This window comes from Molothrus aeneus, chromosome 3 (genome assembly GCF_037042795.1).
Source record: "Molothrus aeneus isolate 106 chromosome 3, BPBGC_Maene_1.0, whole genome shotgun sequence".
Classification (NCBI taxonomy): Eukaryota; Metazoa; Chordata; class Aves; order Passeriformes; family Icteridae; genus Molothrus; species Molothrus aeneus.
The window spans coordinates 27,118,751-27,141,346 of record NC_089648.1 but is presented as its reverse complement, the minus strand read 5'-3'; the positions used below and the strand labels follow the sequence as shown (position 1 = coordinate 27,141,346).

General features: G+C 43.3%; 1 protein-coding gene across 1 annotated transcript; it reads right to left on the bottom strand.

Annotated features, from left to right (window-relative positions):
- Positions 1 to 4,827: 4,827 nt before the first annotated feature.
- SUPT7L (SPT7 like, STAGA complex subunit gamma) lies at positions 4,828 to 22,487 on the bottom strand. The gene is made up of 5 exons (XM_066546536.1): positions 22,456 to 22,487; positions 21,579 to 22,233; positions 14,602 to 14,926; positions 12,937 to 13,174; positions 4,828 to 9,992 (listed from the first exon to the last, which is right to left on the bottom strand). The coding sequence occupies exons 2-5, from the start codon at positions 21,989 to 21,991 to the stop codon at positions 9,730 to 9,732; spliced, it is 1,239 nt and encodes a 412-aa protein (XP_066402633.1). The 5' UTR covers positions 21,992 to 22,233; positions 22,456 to 22,487; the 3' UTR covers positions 4,828 to 9,729.
- Between the last annotated feature and the right edge of the window lie 109 nt (positions 22,488 to 22,596).

The window sequence follows — 22,596 nt, the reverse complement described above, 5'->3', positions numbered from 1 at the left end:
GGTTGTTATATATTCACAGGTTGTCCCAGTGCCATTGTGTGGGGAGACAGGCCTTTAGCTTCCATTCAGGCTTATCAAGCTCCTCTGAGCTTACAGTCAGGGAGCCAATTAGCACTAACAATGGCAGAGGTGATTTAGTGATATGGACATTTGTGTGTAAGAAAATGATGGGTGTTGTCAGATCAGTGGAATAAAATATCATTCCTGGAGCAGCCCAGTCATGCCAGTTAGTGAGAGGCATCAGGTGTCCAGAGAAATGAACTGACCTCAATGTGGCCCAATAAGTAGTTTTAGTTTGGTTTTTTTGGGTTTTTTTTTTTGTTTTTTTTTTTTAATTTTGCTCAGTACTCTGCTGTGCTGCCCTTATTCAGCAAAGCATTGAGGTATAGGCATAATTCAAAGCACATCCACACCTTATTCTTCATACACTTAAAATCACAGACGTGCTTATCTGAATTGCTAGATGAAAGACTAGGAGCATTTTGTGGTTGTCTCAAGCACCCACCACTCCTCAGGTCACACATCCCACAAGATGATGACAGAAGTGGCACAGGAACTACTCATAATCCTTGGGAACTGTAAATTATATGATGGCAACATATATAACTGCTCTGTATATCTCTGCCTTCATAAATGCATATACAAATACCAACTAATTCAGTAAATCCTAAATACTTGCCCACATATACTGCCCTCTCTATCTCTTCAGCTTTCCCTATGTCAGTCTGAATCACTGACATCTCATGGATGTAAAGGGATTCCAGGCAGAGGGAGAGGGTGGAAGCAAGACTTGCAATTTTTAACTTCTGCAGTTTCTAGAACAATTTGTTTCATCTTTCTCTCTTTTCTGCCTTTCCTTTCACTTTTAAATCCTTCACCCTCTATGAATTTTCAGTAGATGCTCCAAGAGCTCATGTTTTCTCCCCATGAGGAGGCTGCACACAGATTTTCTGCACAGACTGTCACTTTCTCTTCTATCTGCCACTCCAAAAAGAAAGCAGTTCTTTCACAGTCCCACACTGGCGCTCACAGGTACATCTACTTGCAGCATGACTCTGCAAAATTACCTCTGTGCCTCGTTAAAACCACCTAGAAACCCCCACAAACAGCACTGAAGTCTGTGTCTGTAGCTTCTGAAACTGCTTACTACTGTGGAAGATGTCACACTCATGAAGAATTTATAAAACAGCAAAAGCACTGTCTCTGCATAAGGGTCCGTGGCCAGCCCACAAGCTGGCCCACTATCTCCTTTCTAGCCCACAATTTCAAGATCAGATGTCTTTCATTCACACTTGCTTCAGCACCCAGACATCAGTTAGTATTTTCTAGGACGATTCTGTATAATTAAACACCTCACAAGATAGGGATCTTAGAAAGTATCTTATTAGATGCTCCATAGTGAGACGTACATTCATTCATTCATTACAGAAATACATTTTGCACCCAGCCCACGAACATAATTTATCAAAACTGAGCATGCAAACAGAATGACAAAACACAACAACAGAAATCACTGCTGAGAGCTGTAGAGCTCTGCTGTTTTTTTGTGAAATGCTAATTTTTTTAAAGACTAGAAATGAGTGTAGGAAGGTCTCTGAGCTTTGGGCTAGAGGAGGTGAATACATGAAGGACAGTGTCTCTTTAGCTATTTAATTTCTCTGCTTCCTTTGAAGTCATTGTGAAAGATTTGGTTATACTGAGATGTAGCTGCCTTGCTCACTGTTTCCCACAGAAAAAAATCCATTCAGTAGACAAAGAATTGTATTTTATTTTATCCTACCTGCCTGTTTAAAAAGACACTGTATTATAGAGCACATGTAGTTAATAGGGCTGTGACATCTCAGCCATATCAGACAAATTTAATTCAGATATCACAATATAAATGCAACTAATTTGCTTTCAATGTGACCATCAAAGAAGCAGGGAAGTGGAGGTGTGGTTTTGTTTCTTTAGACTATAAAAGGAAGACTCAGACAGTTTTTATATACTACAGCTTTTTAGATTAGAATTGGTTCATGTAATTTTCTTTAGGCATTCAGAGTTACCAGCAATTGGCTTCCTTGTTTCCTTTCTTCAGTAGAGAAATCCAGGACTGCTGTAAAATACATGAGTTTGTATCAACTCAAATAATAGCAAAATTATGGAATTACAAGAGTCAAGAGACTGTCAAAAGGGAAAGATGGAGAGTGTCAAACTGGTCTGGTTACATTAATGTTGGTCTATTCACTACTACTGGGCATTGCAGATGAAAAAGAAGGGTTTGGCTAAACATTCGGCATCGCTGTCTTCAAAGGAGCTGCTGCAGCAGCACCAACATCACATTCACCAAGCACACTGAAGCTTCTCCAGCAAAATCAGGAACACCAAAACCAACATTGTGGCTGCTCCACGACTGGAAAGTGAAAAGGGGGAGAGGAGAGAGGAGGGAAGAAAGAGAGATGAGAGAAGAGAGACGAGAGAAAAGAGAAGAGAGAAGAAGAAAGATGAGAGAAAGAAGAGAAGAGAAGAGAAGAGAAGAGAAGAGAAGAGAAGAGAAGAGAAGAGAAGAGAAGAGAAGAGAAGAGAAGAGAAGAGAAGAGAAGAGAAGAGAAGAGAAGAGAAGAGGAGTCCCCAAACCCACCATCAAGATAAAAAAGGGGACTGTTTTTCTTGGTTTTAGTGTTAGTATTGGCAAATACTATCATTTTTTCAGCCTTTCTCCAAATACTCTGAAATTGATGCCCAGAAAGGCTAAGAAACTGTAGTTCACAAAATCTTTCATGGGATTACCTTTTAACAAATGCCAGCTTTGGCACGGCAGAGTAACACAGACCCCACCCATGCCATGCTCAGCCCATGCCATGCTCAGCCCTGGCTGCTGCAGAGCCCCCTGCCTCATCTCCTCCTGCTGTACCAGTTCTGCCTGTCCCCCCACTTCAGCCTGAAGGGATGGAGGAGTTTACACCAGAGCTGGAGTCCAGCACACCCTCCATGCCAGGCAGTTTGTCCAACAGCAACAAGATGGAATAACTGAGAAGAGCCATCAGCTTTTACAACTGTTACATTTACAGCAAGTTCCAACTTCCTTTCCTCCACCAAGGGAAAGAAAATTTTGCCAAAAACTCAGATGAATAATCTTAATAGTTTGGGGTTTTTTTCACTCGAGGAAATAAGGTTGCTTCCTAAGTGTGTTTGCAACTCAAGATGGGCAGCAATAATTGCCACAAGAAGCTGGGCAGCGAGGGCACAGAAATGCTGTCAGGAGTCCAAGATGAAAATGAGCATTAAAGGTCAGGGGAGAGACAAGACAAACCAGGGTGGCAAGGATGAGCAGAGGCAGCAGGATGTTTGGATTTGCACAATGCTGACAATGAGGCACACCTCCAGGAACAGTTTGGGCTCAGAGGTGGCAGCCCAGATTTGAGAGAAAAGGACACAGAGGGTATGCCAGGGCCCTGGCAGGCACCAGAGGCAAAGACCCTTCACAACACCCAAGCCTTTCATCCAGCTCACTGCAGTGACAGCCTCCTGAAGCAAGGGCACCTGCAGTCCAGGTGCACAAGTGATGCTGCCACGACTCTTGAGCCAATTCCCAAGGGAAATGGTCCAGGAGCAGGGGCTGTTTCTGGTCTGATGAGCCTGAAGGGAAACACGGACAAGCTCTGCAAACCACTGAGGATCCCTGCAAAAGCAGCAGTGCCCCTGCCACGGATCCCGCAGCCCCATTCTCCCCACTGCAAGGGTGCCGAGCCCACCCCTAAGGACTTTTCATCCCAACTCATAATGAGGTCGACTTCTCTCACGCAGCGTTTCCATAGCAACAAAGAGCCGATTCTAATCTCCAAAATAAAGAGGCGGCGAAAACGGCACGGTTTGGAGTTTGGGGGAGCGCAGAGGCCGCGGCTGCAGCGCAAGCGGCCGTCCCTGGGCTGCAGCCCCGCAGCGGCGAGCGGCCAGCACCGCCCCGCGGCCACCGCCGCGCCCGCAGCCCGCACCGGGGAGCAGCCGGGGCACGGCTTCCTTCGGCGTCGGGATCCCCAGGCTCCCGGGGCCGCCACCCGGGCTGCCGGCTGATCCCGAGCCTGCCGCACAGGCACCCCAGGCTGCAGGAGCAGAGCGATCCCAGCGCTCAGGCTTTGACCTGGTGGGGAGCAATGGGACGGGGGGATTTCTGTCCTCTGCCTCCAGGTCCTGGCAGCCCCGGACAGGGACCGGGACACCAACTCAGCTGTGCGGGACTGCGCTGAAGCACAGGCGTGATGGGAAGCGAGCACTATTCCCTCTCCGGCCAATATCCTAATTCAGGGTGTGCTATTCGCAATTGCTTAGCAGGGCTAGCAAGCTTCAAACCTCCCTCCTCAGCCCTGCCATGCCAGAACAGAGGGGAAAGCACACTGCGCTTCATTCACTGCAGTCTAAAGAAAAAAAAAAAAGGCAGAATGTAAAATAAGTAGACCAGCACATAAAAGAGCAAAGCACATGGCTTGCAGCAGGGCTCCTAGGTACTGTTAATATAAGTAGTAGAAGTGTATATAAGTAGCTGCCCCAGAAACAGCACTTGCTTATGCTGGATGAATACCAATAGTAGCACTGTGGTTCTAATATCACTTCAGGGGCTCACTAGCACTGGCACCTGTGCAAAATAAGACTTCCATTTTCCCTGGCCACACCCTTGAATAACATTTCTTGTCTTCCTAGCTTGATACATCATCCCAGTACCTTACTCAGGCCTGCAAAATGTCTCCTCCAGATCCCACATAAAGGTAAACAGAACCCCAAGAATGGATTTTGTGTTCACAGCACCATTTCCAAAACCAAAAAACACACACAACACCTTTCGAATTTTTATTTCTGAATAGTTTTATTTATTTTCTTAGAAATTACAAAGCAACTCTCTCCAGGAGAGCAAGGAAAAAAAAAACCCAACCCTGAAATATTTCTAAGTAATTTTGTTCCATATAAACACAAAGCAAAGTTACATATTTCTTTCACATGCGTGTACAAAAACATTTTAAGTAAAACATCCTTCACACATAACATGTGCATTAGTCTCAGAACTGAGCACATAATCAGATTGGCCTCACCTACCCTACCTAATCTTGTTTTCCTGTTTTCTTTTTAAATTGTACATTTCTATGCAGCAAACATCTCTTTTTCTGCACAGCATTATGCATATTCAAATTATCATGGATGGCCTTGGAATTAAATCACTAGGTAGTGTAGTCTGACATAAATCTGTACACATAAGTTGTTACACTGCCATTTATACAGCGAACTTTACTGGATAGCAGGCAAAACTCTTCAAAAGGAATAAAAAGGTATTGCTAGAGGGGAAAAGGAATATGATACACAGCACTCTCTCAACTACAATCCTGTATGATTCCTATGCAAAACACTTCAAAAGCCAAGTAATTTACAGATCTTGCTCTCCAAATTGATATCAAAGCTCCTACCAATTTCAATCATGGCAAAATAAATCACTGTAAGACATCTATGCTACTGGATATGGACATGGTCAATACTCACTGTTCCCATTTTTCATCCACCCACTTTTGGAAAGCAAAGGAGAAAGATGAAAGAACTGTAAAAACTGCAGAGTGTTGAAGCAGGTGGGTCAGCAGAGTGCTTCACCAGCCATCAGCAAGGAACAGCAGCTGCGAGAGCAGAGCTTCATTCCAACCAACTGCATCATCTCACTGTGGTTTGAAATTTGGGGATAACATGGTCAATGAACACACCTCACTAGTTGCCCAAGGCTGCATTAACACCTAGCAAAATCTTCTTTGATTCATCAAAAGAGCATATAGTCTGTGTCTGACTTTGTGAGCTAGTTTTTAAATTTCACTATTTCATGCATGATCAACGCCACTGAAAATATAAGAACCATAAATGTTCAGAGGCGAAGGGCTCACCCAGAAGGTAAAGCTTCCACATGCATAAAAGGAAACGTCATGCACACAAAAGTCAGCTGCAACCCTTAGCACAGTGGGGCAACAGGAGGTACAGCTATTACTCTGCCTGCACTTTTAAGTGTATAAGCGATGCTGATGGGTTTCTCACCTCTGCATAAACATGCATCCCAAAGAGAATCAATAGCACTTCTCCCTTACACTGCAACAACACAGCTGACTCAAAAGACAGTGAATATGCACTGCATTTAAATACACTTGAAGTACTCAGGCTTGGCTTGTTGTAGAGTGCGTGTTACAGGGTGAAATGGGTGTGGAAAAGGAATGTGGAATAATAAAAAACATCACAAAAAAAAAAAAAGTTAAGACAGAACATCTGCACATGAACAATACAGAGAAAGCACTTAAGATTAACACTTATGAGGTTTAACCAAAGCCCTAGAGAACACTATATTTTCATTTTTAGCCCACTTGAAATCTTGCAAATGAGCAAGCGATGCTGGCAGCAGTCACTCTGTCATTTGGCTCCCAAAAATAGTGCAATGGACTTTGCATAAGTACCTGGCTGCAAGAACACTACTACAAGAACCAGTTTGCAAAGCACCTACAGAGAAAGGCCCAACGACAGGTGCTCTCACAGTGTCAAAGACACAGGTGGCAAATCAGGCTGAGCCTCAGGGCCCCATCCCGGCACATTCTGTGTGCTGTGGGGAATGCTGGATCTGCTGGTTTAGCTGAGATGGGCAGCCTGCTCTTAGCCCTGTACTACCATTTGAACTGCAAGCTCTAAATGTGCAGAAAAGAAAAAGCACTGGCCCAGCAGGAGGAAGTCTCTGATTCCCATCCAGGAAAGGCTTAAGTCACATCACTTAACTCATACACTGACAGTGTGGATGTCTTCAGCTGAGGTAGTCAAGTTGAACTCACTTCATGGGCACACAAAGTAAAAATAGACCTTTCTAAAAATGCCATTCATTCAACCTGCTTTATATTTCTACCTCAAGGCCAAAAGGACAGTGACCTAAGAAATGATTATTTCTATTCATCTGCAAGTGTGGTCCAAAGGAACAAGTTTAGATGTAGACACATAAAGCTGAGTGAGAAGGTACCATCCCAAATGCCTTCCTTGTACCTGGACAGCTGAACAGCAGAGTTGTGCTGGTCTTTGTGATCAGCAGTTTTGCTTAAAATCTGGGTCATACAGGACATTTCAGTGACCATCTAAGCATTCTCCAGCCAGCAACAGTCCAACTGAAGTGGAATAAAAGCTTGCAGCTCTCACAAAACTCTCTGAATGATTACTGCACCTTTTTCTTGCAGAGTAACTAAATCTCAAACACACTTCTAAAAGGAAAATATTACTATTCTCTTTTACAGCTGAGAAAACAGGGACATTGCAGCTTGGCTAATGGTGACTCAGGGGGAATCAAAATAAAGATTTCCTGGTATGCTCTTCTACTACTGACTAGGCTTAAAATAGTGAGAATTTACCCCCCAGGAGAGACCTTTAAAACTCTGATGGACAATTTTAACTCCATTGTCCATAAAAGCCTATGGTCACGCATTCTTATTAGACATTGAGACATTTTCTGTTTGGATTCCACTTCTATAAAGTGGAAGAGAAATACAGTTAGGAAAAAAGAATTAAGGCCAGGCATGTTATACAGAAACAAAAATACTATGCCTGAAGCTCATTCTTTCAAAAGATAAACCTGCAATTGTAAAGATAAATGGTAGGTTTGCTAAATTTCCCTCAACCATCCCAAGGGGTTACAGGTATAAAGCCAGTTTAAGTGGCTGTTCATTCTTGATTCATGTTCATTCTAGCTCTTTTGAGAGAGAGCCACACTGAATCAAGTTAAAGACTGAGTTGATCAACTGAGGATTGTGAAGAACAAAAAAAATTCCATCAGTCAGCTGAGCTATAAAAGCAAGCAGCAAAATAGATTCTGTTTCAGACTAAGCTGTCAAGATAACAACCTTGAATATGAAAGCTCAGCCAGCCTGAAGTTGCTGCACTCAATCCAATGACAGCAAAGGAAAAGTTTGCATTGCCAGTACAGGCTCACACCATTAGTAAAAGCTGTTTCATTCTCTCCAGAAAACCACATCAACTTCCCTGAACAGATGATCAAGTAATCAACTAGGGAGTAAGCTCTGCTGGAAGAATTGGTGGAGAATGTGAATGTATTGGCTGCAGAAGACATAGAACTGTGGCATTTAAAATCCTGAGAAATGTGTACAAGACAGAGTCCTGTACCTTCAGGTTAACATATTTTGTTTAATTTAAGGAATGTCTCAGCAGAACTTCACAAGGGAAATTCTGTCCTGGCCACCCCAAGGAACCCAAGTGTGCTCCTTTATCTTCAAAGACAGCCTTCTCTAAGTAAAAAATCAGTCCTTTCTGACAAACAGAAATTACAGCAGAAATTGACTGAGGAACTCCTGACTGATCTCAAACACCAACAGAAAGGTACACAGAAGTAGAAGTGATGATGGGCTGGCCAGCAGAGATACAGAAACACAGCCCAAGTATACAGAGCAAATTAGGAAAGCCAAAGCTCAGCTGGAGTTCAAACTGGTAAGAAGTAAGAAGAAGGCCTTCTTTAAGTACACTGGAAGCAAAAGGAAGGTTAAATAAAATATGGTTTACTGTTCAACAATGCAAACAACATGGTAACAAAGGATGCTTTTGTACTTTCAGGCTCATGTACACAACATCTTTTTCACCTGTTTTCACTGTAAGTTCTGCTTTAAGGCCTGTCAGGTCCTCAAGCCTTCAAACAGCATACAGGAATAAAGCATTGCCTACAGCAGGGGAAGACTAAGTTAGTGAGAACTTAGGCCCATTGAAACCAACAGGCTGAACGTGAAGGCACTGAGGGAGCTGGCTAATGGCACTGTGAGACCACACTACAGCCTCTTTCCTATGCCACCATCATCGTCCTCAGTGACAGCTCTCCAACTAAAACCCTGACTTAGGACTCTCCTGCTGCCCACAACAGCCAGCAAGCAGGCAGCCAGCCCTCTGAGGGAAATTGTTGTTCCTCTCTACTCAGCGACTGTGAGATAGAGTTTGGAGGATGTCATTCATTTTTGTGCTCCCCCTTTACAAGGGCACTGCAGCAATTTCAGTGGAAGGTCACAGAGCTAGTTTGGGGGCTGGAGCACAGGACAAGTAAGGAGAGCTCAGGCAACATGGTTTCTCCATATTTAAGAAGAGAAAAGGCTAAAAAGAGATCTCATTGTATATAATCCCTTAATAACTGGGTTAGAGAAGGCAGTCAGACTCTTCTCAGAGATGAACAATAACAGAACAAGAGGCAGTGAACACAAGCTGGAACATGGGAAATTCCAACTAGATGCAGATATATTGTTTTTCTTACTGTGATGGGAAAATGTTGTCCAGAGAGAATTGGCATCACCATCCTTGTAGCTACTCAAATGGACAAAGTCCTTAGCAACCTGCTCTAACTGGCTGAGACCTGAACAGGAGGCTGGATTAGAAATGCCACAAGGTCCCTTTAAACCAAAGCATTCAATGGTTCTGTAACTTGGAAAATCTCCTCACAACTACTTTTCACCGGCACATTCCTCATGAATCTGACAAAGCAAGCCATGCCATCATCAAATGCAAAGGGTGATCTTCAGTCTCATCAATCAGGATGGAGTACAGAAGCCAGCAAAGAGGGGAGCTACACATCAAACCTCTCATAATCATTTCATGCAGGTCCCTCACACACCAGGGCCAGCCCTGTGTTGGAATCATCACAGTACTCTACTAGTTCCTTTCAAGTGTCTGTTGCACACCATCAGCACTAAATAAAAAGACTGTTTCTTTTCACATCTTCTTCATCTTTTTCTTGCAGCGCTGGTTGAAGACAGGTGAGGATCCCATCAGGCTGTCAGCAGAATGAGAACCATAGCTGCTCTCAGAGCCATTGGGGCTTTGTGGCATCCCAGCTTCACTCATGCCTGACATTGGTTCCTCAAAGACATCACTGCCTAGAACCCCGTGGCCATGTACATTCGCCTCCTCATTTTCCTGTGGCTCCATTTTCACCTGTGCCAGGTTCCACAGTGGGGAAGCATTCACCTCAGCCCCTAGAGAAGGAAAAAGCAAACAGTAGTAACTGAGTAAAAAGATAAATCACAAACAGCACGCAGATGCAAGGGACAGCAGCAAAGGTAGAGATGGAGCAAAAGCAAAGCCACAGTTTAACTGTGCTGGGGGAAAACAAACAAAACACACCCAAGCACTGTGATCAATAAAAAAATATCTGTTGACTTATTTAATAGTCCAGCAATTACCACTGCAAAAATATGCTGGTATCCTTTCACTGTTAGCCTGCACGTGATTTTCTCCATGAGGAACAATTCCACATCACTCTCCAGAAGGAGTGTCCCAGCAGTGAGTACACCAACAGCACATGGACTAGACCCTGCATAAGCAGGACTCTGAGGCAGTCCAGAAGTCATTATGAGGACTTTGCAACTGTCAGACATCCTGGGCTTCTGCAGGGGAGGTGAAGTGAGTGGGCAGAGGACTAGGTAGATGAACAATCCCAAATTCCACTTTCAGCACTGAAATGCAGGGACATCAAAGCTGCAGTCAGCCACCTGCCTGCCTCCTTGTACTCAGCACCCACAAGTCTCATCCCATCCTTGAGCAGAACAGACAGAAATCATTTTGGCTCAACCTCACAGATGCCCTGCTGGGAAATAGCTCCTCCCAGCCTCACTTTTTTATAAAACATTTCTGGACTAGTGTGCAATCTGAGCACTGATTGAGGATTTTCTGTACAAGATTACCAAATCATATTCCTTGATAACAGCAAATGTTTTCTCCCCAAGAGAAATAATTACAGATTGCATTGTATCTGTTTAAGTTTAAAGTGAGACAAAAATCCTATTAAAAACACACTAATTGGTCTCCTTGCTGAGATGGGCATAAACAGACCAGAACTGAATAAACTGTGAAATCTTCTCTCTCTCGTGTGGGGTTAAGCTCAAGTAGAAAATTTAAAAAAACACCAAAACAAAAAAAAACAAAACCCAACCAATCAAAAAAAACAACAAAAAGACCCACTACAAAAACAACAAACAAAATAGGAAACCATTTTAATACGTTTTCCAAACTTCAAGTCTCAAAGAGCACTGCTACAGTTTGAAAGCACAACCAAAGCTCTTGTACTGAGCCAAACCTATGACCATTCCCTATTATCAGTATACTAGTAACAATAGGCCATTATTAGTAGAAATTACAAAGAGAACAAATGCTCCAACATGTGTCTGTGCCAAGAATTCTCCTTTATGAAGAAGTCAGGAATCTTTTCCAGATCAGTTTAGCCAAAACCAAGGTTCATGAGACCTTTTTGATAACACAGCCTACATTAGCTCAGTTACCTTAATGGAAGCCTTCCTATGTCAATCATAAGGAAATGCATGTCTCTCAATAACAATGGACACATCATTAAAATGCTGTTCCAGAGTTACAGCTCCAGTCTACATAATAATCAAAGGTGCTCACTAAACTAAACTGTGTCTTTCCTTCATCAGTTGCTCTTCATCGCTCAGCCTTATTCCTTTCAGCTCTGTCACCTGTCACTAAGAGTGTCACTAATGACTAAAAGTACTTAAGCATCAACAAAGGATGTTTCATCTTCAAAGCACTTTAACTTCAAAGTACTTCAGAAATAAGCTAATCTTCACGTTATCCTGAGAGGCGGAGGAACAAGGAACAATTTTGCCTCCATTTTCCCAACTGCAATGAAAGTAAGCAGCCAGCTCACAACGGCAGTGTCAGACATCCACAGAAACACAGGAAGAACATTGAAAGCTGTAATGAGAGTTTTGCCCTCAGACACTGAAGCCTCTCTGCCCTCCCTGCAGGCTTCACACCTGCATTTTGAGATGGCAATGGTCTAATTGCAGCAGCTTTTTCTTGCTCCTTAGGATATTACAACTCTCCAACCTGCCCAGGTCTAGACTGGAACTTCTCACAGATGAGATCTCCAAAGGCTCTTGTGAAGTGAAGAGGGGTTTTCAGGAAGGAACAGAGCACTTGTACTCTTAATTAGAAAACATCAATTCTGTATCAGAGAAGCAAGAGGCATTTAATATACAGCTAGCATGCTAACCTCTTGGTCTCAAGTGGTAGATGCTAATACAAAGCCTTCCAGATGAATCACTTGCAACCCTGGATGGGCCAGAGGAATCTGCTGCTCCTTCTCCCACAATATTGCAAACAGTTTACATTTCAGAGGTGACATGGAAAACAGTATGAGCTTTCAGAAAAACATTAGATGGATTTATGTTTTTTAAAACTCAACAATGCAAAAACACTAGTGGACTTAGAGGCATACTCTAACCTCACTATACATGCTACTTAGCTTAGGGTTAATAGGAGGATAAGCTTCATTGTTTTTTAACCAGATTTTTAAGTGAAATAGTTATTGCAGGGACTTCCAGAGTTCAGATGGTTCCATGCAAAATTGAAACTGCCTCTTTTTCATTCCAGGATGCTCAGCTTCACCAAAGAGCGAAGATAATGAAACTTCTATGCTGATATAAAGCAGGCATGGCCATAGCAGATTCTCCCATGCTTGCCACCAATGTTCTTCAATGTCACCAAGGGATGGCACTTTGAGGAAAAGAGTGGTCTCCACAACCCCATTAATTCATTCACCATTTCACTTTCCATGGCCTCAGCCAAGTACAGTAGGCTTTAGGGTACAGACAGTTGGAGGGATTCCCAGGAGCCCATTTCACATAAGTCACTAATAAGCTTTCACAAAACAGTGACTGTCATTACCAGGGTAATTTCTGAATATGGAGGACATCCCCAAGTACCATTCATATTTCCAGAATTCATTCAGTGCCTAAACTATGTAATGAACATGGCTTTCAAGTTTGCAGGAATATGAATCTCTGGACACAAATCCAAACCTAACCAGGGGAAACAAGATCACAAGGAACTGTGATCTGTTTCCAGGAGAAGAAAAGAAATTTCTTCTTCTTGCTTCCAGGAGAAGCAAGAGACCCCTACCTGAAGTCTGTGGGGAAGCTTCTACTTCCAAGTTGGCAGAGAAGCGCTCACTTTGACCTCCAAGAACTCCAACAGGCAAAGACTGGTCACCAGAAGCCAGATCTCCTTCCAGCTCTTCACTTATGGGGAAAGTTATATCACTAACAGGTTCCTCCTTAATTTTCACAGGTTTTGTGTCTTCTGCTGCCTTTTCAGGGTTGACAATCTTCTCATATTCTTCAGAGAGCTGCTTGCTAACCTGTCAAAGATCAGCAGGTGAAAAAGAGGCCAGAAAGGTGAGAGTGACTTCAGAGGCTCTGATAGCAATTACATTGCAGTGCACTCTGTTCCCTGAACATTATTAACATCTGACCTGAATGAACAAGTAAACAACTTACCAGCTACACAAGAGATGTTTTTTCCATTTAAGTGCACCTTCTGTTCTGTAACAAGGGACTTTAATAAGAGGTTTAATCCACTAACATCTGACTGATAAATATGAGCACCGTTATTTTGTAAACAGAGATGATGAGGCTCAGAAATTTAAACAGAGCATGGAACAAAAGCAAAATGTCTCAGTCTTACTCTTTGGTTTTACCTGTAAGACTGTTCCCATCCTACAGTAACAAATTCACCCCAGCATGAAAAACCAAGTGCTATAGATCTTCAACAGCCCTGTAGTCCCCACTGGGCAAAGCCTGAGTATATTCTGCCAGATTCACAGCAAAAAACACAGAAGTTTTCTCCAGTGAAACAAATACAGGAATCAGATTTAGAACTACCCTGCACTTCCAGAAAATTAACAACAACAAACAATTACATTTAAACATTTCAGATTTCATCTGCTTCTAACAAATACTTGTTTACACAACTAAAACCTAACAGTCAGTGACCTGTGCTCAGGAAAATTGCAAGACTTTTTAACAGCAGAAGCAAGGAAGAAAAAGAATAGCAAAGCCTATTTCCCCCTTCTAGATATACTTCCAAATAAAGGGGCTACTGTGGACCTCAGTCCTGCATAAAGAACAATGACTGTTAAGACAATGATCAGCTGCAGGGTGAGAGTGAACTGCAGCAGCAGAACAATGCAGAAAACCCAGATTCCAAAAGGACAACAAAACCATTTGAACAAAAATGAACAGAACCGGTATTTTGAGCAGGAATGTTTCCAACAAAGACAACTCTTTGGAATGTTATTTTTATATAAGAAGGTAGCCCCTGTGAGACAACTCACATCACAAAATACTACCCTACACTCCTAAAGCTTAAGGAAGTCACTCCTTGCTTAAGCGAACACAAACCACTCTACAGCCTAGAAATTGATCTCTGCTTACTTGTTTTCCAAAATGTTAACCAGCCAAATATCCTGCTAAAGGAGAAAATTCAGTTCCTCGGTCAGTTCTGATTTTAACTCTACTTGATAATTTTGACTGGGTAATTCAAGAGCTGGGGGACTCTTCTTAAATTCAGGCATGCCATCAGTAGAGCATCCTTAGTAGTCTCACTAGGAAGACAAATAAGGGGCTCTGTCTTCCAATCATAAAGTTCCTGTTCTCTTTCCCTTGATGACTCCTCTCCACACCCAGCAGGTTTTCCAGTCAGATTTCCCCTCAGTAAGACTCCGGAATAAGCAACTGTACTGGGGGTACATTTCTTGTACGGCCAGGTCCCTCATGCTCTCCTCACCTGAAGCATGTAGCTGTGATAATCCTTGATGCGGTGCTGCCAGAACTTCTGCAGGGAGAGCACGCTGCCGATGCCCACCTCGTGGAAGACCTGCTCCATGACGTCAGGGAAAGGCGTGTGGCCGAGGCGCGCCTCCCGATCCACGGCAAAGCGCAGCAGCTTGGTGAACTTGAGGCAGTACTCGTGCGCGATGTCCGTCAGGGTCTCCAGGACGCTCTCGTTGGCGCACTCAAAGCCCGTGTGCGCCAGGATGGTGGCCATCGACTGGTACAGAAGCTGCCGGCAGGAAGACCAACTCAGCTCTGTCACTGGCTCCCCTTTTCCTCTGAGAAACAGGAAAGACAAAAAGAGCACACTTGCAAAAATCTGAAGGACTGGATCAGTTGAAGAGATACTGTCAATAATAAGGTGATGTGCAAAGGGAAAGCAGGGGGTTTGGGGTTCTCCACAGCTTCTGTTATATATGAACACCACCTAATAAGTGTTTATTTGCTTTTCCTTCTTCCCCTCCCTCCAAATCAGCACTTCCAAGTTTAATTTTCCCTTCTAATGCCACAAGATTCTTTGGGTGATTCATGAATGTGGGATGCTAATCTTCTGAACCCTTAAGCATCTCCCTTTCCACCTAAGAGCTTTTCTCCTGGAGAAATAAATGGGTGAATTAAATGGGTCCTTGACACAAACAAAAAAAAGCATTTTAAATAACATAAATGCAAATAATTTCCCCTCTCAGTTAATTACATTGCTCTTCCTTATTATCTCTGATGTCACAGGCCTAATAGTCAGATACAAAGGCTTCTGGAATAGACAAGATGGGAATTTCTAAAGCAAAAGACACACATAAAAAAGCAAGAAATGGGACACACATTCTTTTCATAGAGGTACACTGCAGCCAAAAAGACTGTTTCTCTGCTCTCGTTTCCTGTAGCCACTAAGCATGACACTGAAAGAAGTATCCCCATATGCAACCTAAGGTCCTGGGAGGAGGCCTGGACCAGTTTGGCCATAAAGCACCATTCCCTGGTCTTGGGTTTAAGATTTCCCTCCTCTGTTGGTAAGCAGGAAGGAGTGACTACACAGGATGGAGGAGATGGAGAACAACTGACATGAGCACTTCAAACATCATTCGCTTTATAGCCACCCAACCAAATTTTTCATCAACATGAGTTAACAAATAGATATTCCCCAGAGGAGTTAGGCAAAGCCTCTGATGGAGAAACACATATCTACCAGATTTCTCAACTTACAATTAAGGGCATGTCATCTACTTGCCCATGTCGGTAACATGGACTTCAAATATCAATGTCAAAAATCAAATTCCATTACTGCTAAGTGTGATACTCACACACTCTTTTACACTCCATTCAGCACCAGGGGCAGAACTGAGCTAACGATTTCACTCTCCATTTGTTCTGATAATTTTCTCCCAACATCTTCCACATCACACTGGAGACTGTCCTCACTGCTACCCTGCATCACCACACACTCTTTCCAGTAGAAGGACCTGATTTAACAGCACACAGACAGTACTGATGGCTTGATAAAGTTCTCACTGATCTCCAACAATTCATGAGGAACCCTTCAGTCTCACTGAGAAGCTGGGCCACAGAGCCTCAGCTTCCCCTGATCCTCAGAGCTGACACACAGAAAACACAGCAGTAAAACACTGAAACACTGCAGTAAAAAAGTAAGGAGGAGTGAAAAGGAAGGTGAAACTTAGAACTATCAGGATGAAGATTATTCATTTTTAAGAACGCCAGCACAACACTTTCAAATAAAGGGGGAATCACACTGTATTAAGAGTGGCATATGATCACATTTCTAAGTAGATATTAAGAACAGTATGTGAATCTCAGGTCATGGATTCATCCCAGCTATTAATTGATGGAAAATAATTAGCATCCCAATTTCTACTCAATTATGTAACTACTCTGCAAAGCAGACAGCAGGCACCCTGACAAGATTAATTAAAAGATCATCAGTTTCTTTATAAAAAAAAGTCACCCATACTATTTTTGCATCTCCCTCACTCCTCCCTCCACCTCAGCAGCAGAATTCTTAAGTTCACAAACAGCCATATGTCTCACACAACACCAGGACCAAGAGTTTACAACAGAAAGAAACAACCATCAAAGAAAATCAACCAGAAAACAATCTTAAAATTAACGTCTATTAAAAAGAATCTCTTTTTTAATATAAAGGACAGACCTAGCTGTCCAGCAGCCAGCAGTGGAGACCATCTTATGCTACCAAAACTGAATACCAGGCTACTATTAGTACAGAGACATTCACTAAAAACACTGTGGATAAACTTTGGCAATCCCAAGCAGGATACTTAGCCACTTGCAAAGCAGAGTAAAACAACCATTCAGTAATGCATATCACTGCTCAGAACTAGCAGAGAATATTGTGTCTCTTTTAAACTCCTAGAGGAAAAGAAACTAACTGTGAGCATTAAAATGCAGCTTGGTCACTATGCTGGAAGGCATATAATCAACTTGAAATCTAATCAATTAAAGACAGAGAAGAAAGACATTTCAGGTACTGTACTCAAATCCAAATCTCCATTTCTTGCTCTTGGTAAGGCCAATCAATTTGGTTTTGTTTTTCTTATGTTTTCTTCTCTTGTTTTCCTGTTTCTCATAATAAACAACAGAGAAATATGACTAAAAGCCAGAACAGAGAGCAAAAATTGAAATATTGTTGTAGATGTTAATAGAAACCAACAACAAAAATAACTTTTCTTCATCTCCTTTAACTTTCAGGTACCCTCTGATAAGAATGCACATGAACAAAAATGGTCCTGTAGCCACATTTATGTTGAAAGCAGTTATCTAATGTCAAGCCTTCCCAAAAAGGACAAGCAAACTTCTTCTTTTCCGTGATGATCATAGCTAGAGAGCCTTTGTGCTAGACTTCATCCAGATAGAACCAAAAATGCACCCATCCAGATATTATCATTATGTAAAATGCCACCCTCTGCAGCACTTAGTTCTTTTCCTGAAAGTCTCAGTCATATATCTACAAGTAAACATGAGTGCTGTAATCCCTAAAGTTTTGTCACCAGAGATTAGCAGGACAGGGAATTAGTCCTGTGACATGGCAACCTCCTCTACAGAATATATAGTATGAAATTTACCACAAATACTGGCCAACTCTTCAATTTTGTATGTCTAACACCAACACCAGATGATGTTCCAGACAGAAATCTACCTGTCCAGCTACAAATTCATTAGACCCAAGGGCCAGCCTTCTCCCACCACTACCAAAAACATGCACAGCTTTACAGCAGAAGACATGAAAATAGTGTCTTATTTTCTGATTTAGTCAGTTTTCAGAACTCACAAAAGGCCCACTTTCTGTGTCAGTCAGTTAAATGACATTGAGGCACCCCACAAAAGCAGCACCATCCATCCCTCCAAGCTCCTCTCCTGTAGGGCAGTTTTTCTTGGAGGGAAGGGGAGCTCATGGCTCCTTTCTCATCTGAGTGTCTTTAGGGGACAGACTAAGTCAGCACAAGGATCAGCAGCTGAGGCTCAATCAACTGCAGGACTGGACTGAAGTGCCCTGCTCCCTCCTAGGTGAGCATAAGCCAGCAGCAGATGGAGGGAGGGACTGCTTTTCCTAAGAACAGGACAATTTGATGAAACATTATGCTGTCAAGTTGAATTTCTACCAAATGAGCTGCAACGAGGCTGCTTTAGAGCCATTTTCCCAAAGCAGTAAAATAAAGGAGAACATTGTAGAAACAAGATACACTAGTCAGAGAGAGCACCAAAGAACACAGCACACTAACTCAAACCAGAAAGTTGTTTTCTTTCAGGAAAGAGCCTTTTTACACCTCATCCTGGGTAAGTCGCTTTTTAAATACCTCTGCTACATCTACAGAAGGCTGCACAGGTATGAACAAAAGATGCTCAACAGATAATGGTAAAAATAAATTGGGTCTCAGTGGCATAACCCAGACCAGTCAGCTTAGAAATGGACTGAGCAAAAGCACTTAGATCATCAGGGGAAGTGTCTCCTGCCCACTTTAATTATCACTGCTCCAAATCCTTCCCTACATTAAAACTGCTATCCCACTGACATGTACTCCTCTACTTCTGCACAGACATTTCTTCACTACAAGTCCTTCTGCCAAGAGCTGTCTTTCCATTGCAAGCTCCCAATTTTGTTTACAGATTACCTTTCAAGGCAATCCAACATGGCCAGGAATGCAAATGACCAAATGACTGAGAAATCTGTTAAGAACCCAACCATGCACACACAAGAAGAGACACATGAGTAGGTCAGGCTTCTTTTGAAGATGGATGCGTGCTAGTCTGAGGAAGCTGAGCAGAGAAGATGGAAAAGCTAGCAGCTGTTATATGGTAAGAGTCTCCTGTCAAAATGGTAGTTTCAAGTCTACAGTTCCTTATTCATTCTTCATCAATTACATTTTAAGCTGCTTTTCTATTTCTACACCAAGCAAAACCAAATGTTAATCCTTTATTGTGCATTCCAAGAACTGCAACATCACCAGGACCAGATGGTACTTCATCCAAGAATATTAAAGGAATGCAAGGATGAAATAGCTGAATAGCTGTGGTCAGTCTCCTCTTGCTTTAAACTGCCTTGGCCCATGAGGACCAGAAGACAGAAAACATGAAAACATTTTCATTTAATACTTTCAGAAGAAATGTGGAAAACTGCAGGCTGTGAAGCATAGATATATTTTGGTGCATCAGGGAAATTCAAAGAACTAGAGGACACACAAGTAAATATGCTCAGAAAGAACCCAGAGTGCTTATTTTTAACAGTAAAAACTACTTCACAAACCTACCAGAGCCCTCCAAATCTATCAACAAGTGAGTAGATCAGAGATCTCCACTCTGGAGTCCAGGTCCTCCCTGGGGGATCTGTGCCAGAATCAACATATTTTTTATCATGTTTTTTTAACATATTTATAAACAGTCTGGAAAACTGTAGGAAGGAACAGTGTAGTAATTATAAAACCATTGTTAGTACAGACTTTGGGGGATTGATAACACCAAACCAACTCAAAAATAGCCATAAATTAAGCTCTTCCTCATCATACAAGAGGTAGGGGTTAGATATGGGGCAGAGGAAAACCAAAACCAATCCAGGAGATAACAAAATAAAAGACAAGGGAACGGTGTGTCAAAGAATGAAAATGAGTAACAGAGAAACAGAAGAGGACAGGCCTACCTTAACTAAAGCTGTGATCTGATTCAGGCTGGCTACTCTTATCTTCCTTTCTTCTCCTATCTAAATGTACCTACACTACTTCTCAGAGCCAGGCTACTGACCCAAAAAACCAGAATTATAATATGGATTTATCCAAATACTGTAATTCTGATAACTGTATTTCAGAAGGCAGCGCAGAATTAAGTATTACCATGTTTTATTAGAGGGAAGAATGTTCTTGCTTTAATTTGATTTTACACACTCAGAAGCATCAGCAAATCACAGAACTTCATTTTTGCTACTAGAACAGCATCTATAAAACAGTTGCTATTCTTAATTCATGTGTCTCAAAACAGTTAGGAACAAACATGCAACAACAACTCAGAGCCTTCCCCCTGGAAAAGCATATATGTGTTTGGGTTAGCAAGCACACAATTAAGTTCTGGAATACACTGCAGCTCATTATAAATCCACTCTGTCAGCCACAAAACATTTCATTTCAAAACTGTCTCCAGTTTCCACAACACAGTCCTTACACTCCCCCACGTGGCTGACCACTAAATAACATTTCTTTACCCGGACCCCAAAAACTCAGAAGGAGCAACAGAAAGACAAAGCAGCCCTCAAAATGTGGCCAGAGCCATAGAAAACTGAATTTCAAGCTGAAGGCACTGAGGAGGACAGAACAGAACACTTCTCAGTTCTACAAACCACAGGGCCACGGTGCAGGAGTCACAGGCCCTGACTACTCTCACAAAACCCTATTTCCCTTCAGTCTCTGCTATCTGCTAATTGCTTTGTATCTTCTGAGAAGGATGACAGTGTTCCTCCAGAAACAGCACTAAAGAATCGCTCTATTGTTCAGAGAGACTCTGTTACCAAATGCAACATCTTTAAATAAAATGCATTTTATACAACCTCAGGCCATTAAAGATCTCAGTGGGATTTAACTGATAAATTACATTCCATTGATGCACATTTACCCATTTTAAAAACTAAAATGTGTTATCCTCTCCCTCAAAATGTTCATTACTGGACATAGTAGCAAGGATTAATCCCTTCATTTAAATGCACATAACCTACAAAGTACTCTAAGATATTGCAAGAAATGCAACACCTCCTTGGGAAATCAGTGCCTGTCAGAGGGACTGACAAGCAGTGGTGGCAATACTATTTAATCAAAGGCTGGCAGCAGAGGTAGAAGAAGCACAAATTTTCTTTACACTTTGTCCAGCTGGTGGAGCCAGTAGCAGAGACAAGAATTTCCTTCACTTGTGCTCATTTCCAGCTCTGACTGGAAGCCCACCAAACTGGGTGGAATATGATAGTCACCATGTCACAGTCCTCAGCCACTGAAACCTTACAAATACATTATCAAATCATCTTTTCAGAACCTGCAGCTGAACAGCCTAAACCCAGTCACGTGTTTTCTGGATTTGCAATTACAGTAACACAACTTTAGTTGCAAGTGATCTGAACAGAAGAGACTTCACATCCTGTAACTAAAACTGTGGAAACACCACTGACAAAACCATGCACGTGCATTTAGCATGGCACTAACAAGACAGAACTCAGCACCACACATCCACATTTCACAGACGGGAAGCAAAAGCAAGCAACTTGGAAAAATACTTGGAAAAATCCAAGTATTTCCTTTCTAAAGACTGTTTTATACTTTACATACAACTGCTTGACCCTTCAGCCTGAGGGAATCAACATAACTACATATACATTTTAGGACACTCAGCTTTCCTTCAGCCAAGAACTAACCTAAAGAAATACCAACACACCTGTAGAAATCACTCTCTGGGTCACTATGCCTCAGCTGAAATGGCATTTTGGGGGTTTTGCTATCCAGAGGAAGCAGGTCATCGGGGAGAGGTGGGGAGGCCGGACAAGATGGCAGAGGTTCATTCTCTTCGGTTTTGATGCCCTCTGCTTGCTGCTGGTTCTGAGCCTGAGCGGCGGCGATGAGGCTGCGTAGGCGCCGGTTGTGCTGGATGAGCTGGATGGTGTGAATGGTGAGGCTGCAGGGCTCGGAGGGGATGTCCAGCATGGTGGTGGGACGGGGCTTGTTCGCGGACGGCTGGTGCAGTGGGGGATCCTGGACTTCCACAGTGCGAAACTCCCGCTGCAGCAGGTCAAAGGAGCTGCGGTTGGCCTGGCTGGAGGAAACCGGGATCTCGCCCCAGTACCGCAGCATTTCTGCATAGGTCACCTGTGCTGCTCAGGACCCAGAAGAAGGCTACCAACTGCTGCGGGTATAAAGGACCTTGTTGCAGGGAAAAGCCCTTTGGGCAGCAACAGACACAGGGGTTGGGATGACGCCAACTCAAGTTACGGCTGCCAAGCACGCTGTGGCTCAGTGCCTCGCCGAGCAGCAGAGTGTCCTCAACGGCATTAGGTTGCCACTCTGGCAGCTTACAGATCGCATCGCGGCTTTTCCTGAGGGGAGAAGGGGCAAAAACAAACGCACTCGTGAGACGGAAATAGTTTCTGTGTGTAACAAGGGCTGGTGTGGGCCCACCTGGGCCTCACTGAGAGGGACCCGCGGCGTGGAGAAATTCCGGGGGCCGCACTCGACTCGCCCGCCACTCGCTCTCTGTCCCTCCCCGAGCCCGCGGCTGCCCCGCACCCCAGACCCGCAGCTGCCCCGCACCCGCCTACCCCGGCGCTCCGCTCCCCTCCGGGCCGCCCAGCCGGAACTGCGTCCCGGTCCGCCGCCGAGAGCGGCCCCTCCGCCGCCCGCGCTACTCCGGCCCGGAGGAGTAAAGCGCCAGCCGCTGCCGCTGCCCGCCACCTCGCCCG

What these genes read in the sequence shown, in the direction of transcription:
- SUPT7L (XM_066546536.1), bottom strand. Translation starts at nt 21,991, where the DNA reads ATGCTGCGGTACTGGGGCGAGATCCCGGTTTCCTCCAGCCAGGCCAAC. An exon ending in CCAGAGAGTGATTTCTACAG is followed by an intron (nt 14,927 to 21,578) that starts GTGTGTTGGTAT and finishes CCTGTTTCTCAG; the next exon opens with AGGAAAAGGGGAGCCAGTGA. An exon ending in AGCTTCCCCACAGACTTCAG is followed by an intron (nt 9,993 to 12,936) that starts GTAGGGGTCTCT and finishes TTCCTTCTCTAG; the next exon opens with GGGCTGAGGTGAATGCTTCC.